The sequence below is a fragment of the Temnothorax americanus genome, unplaced genomic scaffold (assembly GCF_048541705.1).
Source record: "Temnothorax americanus isolate GAGA-0224 unplaced genomic scaffold, ASM4854170v1 Scaffold33, whole genome shotgun sequence".
Taxonomy (NCBI): domain Eukaryota; kingdom Metazoa; phylum Arthropoda; class Insecta; order Hymenoptera; family Formicidae; genus Temnothorax; species Temnothorax americanus.
Genome location: NW_027509475.1, coordinates 2,367,324 through 2,375,035, shown reverse-complemented (window position 1 = coordinate 2,375,035; position 7,712 = coordinate 2,367,324). Strand labels below are relative to the sequence as shown.

Sequence of the window (7,712 nt, the reverse complement as noted above, 5' to 3'; positions counted from 1 at the left end):
ATATCGATATATAATAGAGAATTTTGGAAATACACTTTCTCGTATTTCCAAAAGTTTGTATTTTTACTTTTTAGCGGTACGAAGCTACAAGTGTTTGATTAAAATTTGCACATATAGGAAAGTTTGTCCCAACTCCATGTAATATGTTTCTCAGGAACACACCTTCTTCTCTCGTCTACACTTTCTTTCGTAAGTTATATCTTACGCAAGCTATTTTCGCGCATAAAGTTAACAGACTAAAGTCTGATGTAAATACGACGGCAGTCGGTTACTTTCACTCTCTCGGTAGTACACCACTTTTCGTATACGCACTGACTAATATTTCATATACGCTCGAACACATTGGAAAGAAAGATCCACTTAATGCACCAGATATCGATTTAACGATATAACGCCGGAAACGTAGAGAGAGAGAGAGAGAGAGAGAGAGAGAGAGAGAGAGAGAGAGAGGGGGGGGGAGAGAGAGAGAGAGAGAGAGAGAGAGATTGATTGATTGATTGATTGATTGATTGATTGATTGATTGGTTGATTGATTGATTGATTGGTTGATTGATTGATTGATTGATTAAGCTTTATTAGCTTTTTCGGCTATTTTTTACATAAAATATCGTTAAATTAATTCCTCTATGAGGTACAATATATTCTCTTAACCTACGTTTGAAAGGTTCAATTCTTTCGCCGTGCTTAATTTTTATCGGCAGGGCGTTATACATGTTCAAACCTTCATAAAATATACTTTTTTGTGCGCTTCTCGTCCTGCGATATTGAATTCTAATATTCTCAGTCTGCCTTGTTTGCCGTCCACTCACATCTCCTACTATTTCTATCCTATTACTTAAATATATAATTCGCAATGGCATGCGCTGCTGAATTACTTGATTGACGTGCTATATTCGTTCTGTCGAATGCGTTAATAGATAAGACGAGGAAGCGGAAATAGAGAGTAAAAACGCGCACGCATGCGTGAGAATATGCGTTTCGCCACGCGCGACTTTTGGCACGAGATGCAACGTTATGTAAAATTACATCCGCCCAATTACGATTCGAAAGTCGTCATGATCTCGTACGTCGGAAATATCGAGTAATCTTTTTCGCGTTCACGCTTCCGCAACCGGAAATATGTGCACTTGTAATAATAAGCGTTATCGTATATAATTAAAGCGAGTTTAATACGGTTTCGCCGTCCAAGGAATCCTTATCGATTCGTATACTAAGGTCGTTGATTTAAGTTGTATATTATTAATTATGTACAAAAGAGGAGTATTAACTGCATCCTATTGTGTATATACAATAATAAACACATAGTATACGTAGTTGATGTTTAATAGAATAAATAAATTAATATTTTTACATTATTTTACATAGAATGGCACTGCCATTCCAATGTCGTAAAAATTTCTAGTTCAATGACTTTGAAACACTCGATGTTTCTGACATTCTAATATATGTACATAACATATTACATTCCTTCAACTCTCTCTCCCTTTGTCTGTCGATGAAATCGTTTGTTAATAAATTTATAAGTGTTTAATAAGAGAATCTTTCAGACATATCACACTCGTACAATCGATACATATCTCATAAGCATTAATCTTTAATCTTAGGATATTGACTTTTTTAAATAAATGCTTTCTTATCTATCACGCACTGGCTCTTATATGAAATATTATTATATTGAATGTTGACAGAGATGCTTTTATCGAATTTGCGTAAAAAAGAAGATGAAAATTACACGTGACGTGCGCTCGCGATAAAAGGCAATAAGATAGCTAAAAAGAAACTGATATTATAAAAATGTGTTATGAAAAGAAAGAGAGTAAAAGGTAGAAAGTTTAGTAGCCATTCCTCATACAATTGAAATTTCGGTTATATTCAGAGATGCTATGAGATACACACACACACACACACACACACACACACACACACACACACACACACACACACACACACACACACACACGTATAATTCCTAAATCTATTCGACGTTTGTCCGTCATCTACGTCCGGCACTTGGTTTTTTCTTCACCCGCCAATCTTCCTTGATAATGTCACTGGCTTTCTCGCCGATCATGATAATCGGCGCATTTGGATTGCCACTGACAATGGTCGGCATTACAGAAGCATCAGCGACTCTGAGTCCTTTTACTCCGTAAACTCTCAATCGCGGGTCCACGACGGCCGTGAGATCGCTCCGCGGTCCCATCTTGCAGGTACTCGTCGGATGGTAAATCGTGAAGGTGAAGTGTCGTACGGCACACTCCCAATACTCGTACGTATCGAACGGATATTTGTAACAGCCCGGCATACGAATCGTGTGAGGTCTCGAGCCGAATCGCTGAAACGCGCTGGTATTAGATACCCGCATCGCCAACCTGATCCCCTCCACGAGAACGTCCATGTCCTCCTTACGCGTAAAGTAATTAGGCGTGATGTCCGGTTGAATCAAGGGGTTTTTGCTCTTCAGCCTGATCCAACCTGTGCTCTTGGGTCGCAGTAGAAGCGGTAGGATCGACCAGGTCTCGACGCCGTGCAAGGGCTTGTACATGATGTTGTACACACGATCTCGCAGACCGAGAATTTTTTTTATTTGTTCGCCATCGGAATTGATGGAACTTGGCGCGAAGTGAAACTGCACATCCGGATAGTCGCCCGATTTGTTAGCGTACTTGGTATTAAGAAAGGCCAGCGCCTCGACTCCCGGAGTGGTCAGAGGTCCTCGCTCCTTAACGATGTATTCGAACATGACCGAGACAGTTTGAAATCGTTCCTTCATTAGGGTGATCGATTCGTTCACCAGAAATGTCAGCCCGCCAAGGCCCACATGGTCCTGAAGATTATCCCCGACTCGTAGATCGGATATCACTGGTATACCGAACTCAGTCAAGTGCTCGCTGGGACCGATCCCGGACAGCATGAGCAACTGAGGCGAATTAATCGCGCCGGCGGATAAGATGACTTCTCTTCTGCATCTAACGATCCGCTGCATGCCGTCGCGAAGGAATTCTACGCCCGTTGCTCTTTTCTCAGCGTTAAAGAGCACCCTCAGAGCTTGAGCGTGCATCGCTATGTGCAAGTTCGGCCTATTCTTCACCGGTCGTAGGAAGGCCTTCGCCGTCGAGCATCGACTGCCACGTCGAATCGTCGCTTGCGTCAACATAAAGCCGGTTTGATTGAACCCGTTTATGTCGCGATTTTCATAGCCCATCTCTTGACCAGCCTGCAAAAAGGCGATCGCCAGAGGAGATTTCCAGGGTGGCTCCTGCACCGTCAGGTAACCCCCTGTCTCGTGGTAAGGCGTTCTCGCTAAATACGGATTACGATTGTCTTCAGACTTGAGGAAATAAGGGAACACTTCCTCGTAGCTCCATCCCGTGTTACCCGCTCGAGCCCAGTTGTCGTAATCGTGCCTGCGAACAAACTCTCGTTTATCGTCTGATCGCTTCGACTCGCCATCGCTAACGCGACAGCACGTCCTAGCGACGAAAGTGTGAAATGTATATACTTGCCTATTACCACGAACATAAATCATGGCGTTGAGAACGCTGCATCCTCCGAGGACTCTGCCGCGTGGCCAATTACACCTGTCGCCTATCATGGCGAGACAATAAGCGGACGTGCTGGGTGGTGAGGTCTGATACTTCCAATCGACGTCTGTGAGCTGAGTGTATCCGGCAAGCAGAGGGACGTCCGAAATTTCATTCTCGTCATCGCCAGCTTCTAAGAGTAGCACCGTCCAATTAGCTACCTCCGACAATCTCGAGGCCACCACGGCACCCGCGCTGCCACCTCCGACCACTATAAAGTCGTACATTCGTAGCAGCTGAAATTGCATCGCGATTTGTTATGTAGTATCCGGAGTAAGTATTACGGACGAAATAACTGAAAGTTCAAGTATAGCGATTATGCGGGCGGAGGACGTTGACCCGCAGGAGAAAATGTAACATTAATTTAATCAAAACGCGTTGTATTCGAACGTGAATAACTTTTCTGGTGAAAAGTTATATGAACTTGATTATTGGATCACGTGCTATCAATAATCGATCAACATTGATGCAACACTTGCAAGAATAATTATTTTTCAAGCACGTGGAAAGCGTATATCGATAATAGTGGGCGCACTTGAAACATTTTCTTAAGTAATTAAGAGCTGCATCGCACGTAGCTTTCCCTTGAAATTACAAAAATTTTAAACCATATTCGTTTATTCTATTATTAATAGATGCTGTGATAAAGTGATAAACACCAAAAGAGTTTTTTGTGTTGCGAAACTGTCAACTACCCCTCCAGCTAACAATAAAATAGAAGCATGAAGCGAGGACCATTCCCTTGTTCATTTTACAATAAACATACACCGCTGATCTATCGGTCTTAAATCTCAGATCTGTTTGGTCGGTAGTCGATGAATCGCGAGCACTACTTTATCGACTCTATGGAGGATTGTCTAAAGTTGTGCCGATTGTCTACATTTTTTACAAGTTATACAAATAAATTTTGTATCCTCCTTCCTAGTTCTTCCCCCTTCTCCCTTTATACCTCTCGTGCATTTTGCGTATGCGATTCTGGGTCGAGGGTATTGTATCTGTACACGGTGAGACCGATGGCCAAAAGTGGAATCAAACCAAGTCCAAGAACGGAAGTCGTGCCGATCAAGCTTGTTAACACTGCTGCCATTTCCGTTATTTATATTCTGTTCACCGCCAAACATCAATGTCCGAATGCGTATCATCCGAGAAAATGCTTCTTTCAAGCATCAGTCGAGAAACGCACGAGTCGCCTGAAAGTAAATCGCTACGTAGCTTTATTAATAAAAAGTATAATATCTATCTAATATAATATCTAATAAAAGTGTGACGCATTTATTTCAAGTATATACGATAGTATATACGAATAGTGCGGAACGAGATAGAGAGAGAGAGTGAGGGAGGAGGGAGGGAGAGGGAGGAAGGGTAAGGTAGGGAACGTTTGTTACCGTTTTAGACATTTTATTTTATGACGGTCACGTCTCACGATCGTTTGTAATATAAACATACCTTGGCACAGATTTCACAGACTTCCTAGAAAAAGGAAGTCTTACAAGAATGGTGTCAGCGTCTGTGTGCGTTCCACGCACATTTCGTACATGCCGTGTACCATTCCCGCCTACCTACTTCTCTCTGACAACGTGATCAACAGTTGCGAACGTTTTCGTCAGCAAGAATCAGGTTGCTGGCGTTTGTCTGATGTCTCGACGTGTGTCGCTGACACACTTGCAGATGTGAATATTGTGCGTCATAAAGATACTCTAACAATGATAACATCTATCGTGTTCACGTCAGCAACGTGCACGGCAACGTGTTACACCCCGTGGCACGCCGTCACTCGCGTGTATTTCCGCACGTTGCTTTTTTATACGTCGTTTTATTGGCTTTTATTAGATCTCCGGCGGTCTTTCTTCACTTGCTATATTTTCTCGTGACATCCGCGACAGCAGTCTTCCGATATTTGCAATCATATTTACAGTCGGAATCAACGTACATTCCGCGTCTATTTTAAATAGTAACGTGCGGAACTGCACTTTGATATTTTGTACCACGCTGCCTGATAATCTTCAACTTGGTGAGAAGGAGAAATGTCGTACAAGTGTCCGATGATAAACCGGCAAAATGGCAGCGGAATGAAACTAGCGCCGGTGAGAACCAGACTGCGGTGAATGTTCGGAGTGAAAACCCGTTGGGCCCCTAGTATATCCTTTCAATACCAACGTCGCGTACGAAAACGTGATCCCGTAACGTATACAGGCTGCCGTACGTCCGAGTCTTCTCAGACTCAGACAGACTCTAGCGTATCTGTTGGAAATCTCTTTTTCTTCCTTTTTTTTATACCTCGTTCGTATAGATATAGCGCGTTATATAACTTTTATCTCACGATAGGACGAATCATTGAAAATCTACATGAAGCACGGTTCAACGTTTACTTGAACCGTCAACACGTAACATGCGAGATGTGAAACAGCATACGGTGACAGAGCGACGCAACGTGAGATTTCTCAACGAAACCAAGTATTCTTTTCTTTTATAGTATAGCACCGATGGCACGAACGAACAGATGCCGTAGAGATCAAGTATCAAGTTTACGTCGTGTGTTGTTTAATAACTAGTACGTTAAATTAAATAAAAACGATAAATAACATTGTTTTTTTATTTAGAGGAAGGCAAGTAGCGCGAGTAGTGACAGGCGTTTTTTTTCCGGCGTTATCGATACGCGATTTCGCAACGTTATCGAATGAGGAGAGTCTGGCGGCACATCGTTTTCTTTTCGACGGCGTGACGCGTACGCGAGACTTGACTCTCTTTCACGCGTGGTAACGGTGTCGGCATCTTTCTCTTTGCTTTCGTGACCGAATGCGCGACGAAGAGACGAGTTTACTCGCGCGCACTTTCTCTCTTCTGCGATGTCTATACGAGTCTACGTGCCATTCAGCGGGCAGCACCTCTCCACACGCCATACATATTTACGTCTCGTTACGTTGCTCTCGAACAACTACGTTACTATACGCGCTGCGCTTTGATTCTCTCTTTAAACCACGGCTCGTTGCAGGACGCGGCGGGAAAGAGACTATGATCTTGTGTCGACCGCGTTTCACCTTTGCGGACTTTTCAACACGCACGAACCTTCGTTCGCGATACAACGTCTGAAGACGTCTATAGTTGCGAGGACGTGAAAGAGAAGCGGTGATACCGCTGCGACGCAAGATATAAAATCATATATTATATGATATTTTGTATCTTACGTATTTATATTTTCATTTTTATCTGTGTCGCATCCGGAGAGATATACATATATGTTGAACATCTTTGTATATCCAGGTCCTGACGTAACTTGAATAATTAACTCGGCAATACGTCTACGTCTTGTAGTTATTCCGCAATGAGATGCATTTGCGATCACGTTTGAGCGGTTTATCGATTAGATCCAAAAATCCAAAAATAATAATAGCAGAAGTAGCTCGCTATCGACAACGATTTGATTCGCGCACTCTTGTATGGTTTTTGAGTGGGCAATGTTCCACTTTTCTTGCCACAAAGCTTCATAATTTAACAACTTTATCGAGCCACTGGTCCGATATATAACTATTATCGTTACACAACATTATTTTCTTTATAAACGTACAAATATGCGCGTTAAATAGTGCAAAAAATTAAAACAGCGTCGATGAGAAGTGAACAGTCATTCTGCATGCATATTGCAAACTGACACCTCATTTCTCTTTTTCGAAACGTGCCGTACATTTCGATTACATCAAGAGAGAGAGAGAGAGAGAGAGAGAGAGAGAGAGAGAGAGAGAGAGAGAGAGAGAGAAAGACGCGCACGTTTTTCGCTAGACTTCTTGCCTCTTCGTATATATAATGTCCTACACGTCGCGACTTTAACTTTAATTAGCTATTCTCGAACGACGTTGCAGTCGACTCCTCGACTGGTGAAAATATTCAGATGCTATAGTTTACGAGAGTTATAAACGTGAATAGAAACGTTCCTGACGAAAATAATCAACTTTCCAAAAGGCCATGTACATTTTAGTGTTTTCTTTTTTTAACTGCGGATTTCTTTTTTACTATACTATTTTTAATTACGTATTTCAATATAAATTAAAATATCGAAGCTATGATTTTTCTTATTCGAGATAATTTTCTTTGAACGTATCATGGTTTCTTTGGGACTCGCGTCACATAACG

At 42.2% G+C, this 7,712-nt stretch overlaps 2 protein-coding genes across 5 annotated transcripts in view; one reads left to right on the top strand and one right to left on the bottom strand.

The window, feature by feature from the left end:
• Flo2 (flotillin-2) overlaps positions 1-7,712 on the top strand; it is a 73,799-nt gene that overhangs the window by 28,374 nt on the left and 37,713 nt on the right. The gene's annotated exons all lie outside the window — the stretch shown is intronic.
• Positions 550-6,713, bottom strand: LOC143901308 (glucose dehydrogenase [FAD, quinone]). Of its 2 annotated transcripts, none has more exons than XM_077413492.1 (4): positions 5,031-6,713; positions 4,534-4,788; positions 3,507-3,820; positions 550-3,407 (listed from the first exon to the last, which is right to left on the bottom strand). In XM_077413492.1, the coding sequence occupies exons 2-4, from the start codon at positions 4,669-4,671 to the stop codon at positions 1,994-1,996; spliced, it is 1,866 nt and encodes a 621-aa protein (XP_077269618.1). In that variant the 5' UTR covers positions 4,672-4,788; positions 5,031-6,713; the 3' UTR covers positions 550-1,993. The 2 variants fall into 2 exon arrangements, with proteins under 2 accessions (XP_077269618.1, XP_077269619.1); XM_077413493.1 differs by having other exon boundaries at positions 4,534-4,774.

Coding starts and splice junctions, on each gene's coding strand:
- LOC143901308 (XM_077413492.1), bottom strand. CDS start 4,671: ATGGCAGCAGTGTTAACAAGCTTGATCGGCACGACTTCCGTTCTTGGA. Junction 3,821..4,533: donor ATACGCAAAATGCACGAGAG/GTATAAAGGGAG, acceptor ATGCAATTTCAG/CTGCTACGAATGTACGACTT. Junction 3,408..3,506: donor ATTTATGTTCGTGGTAATAG/GCAAGTATATAC, acceptor GTTTGTTCGCAG/GCACGATTACGACAACTGGG.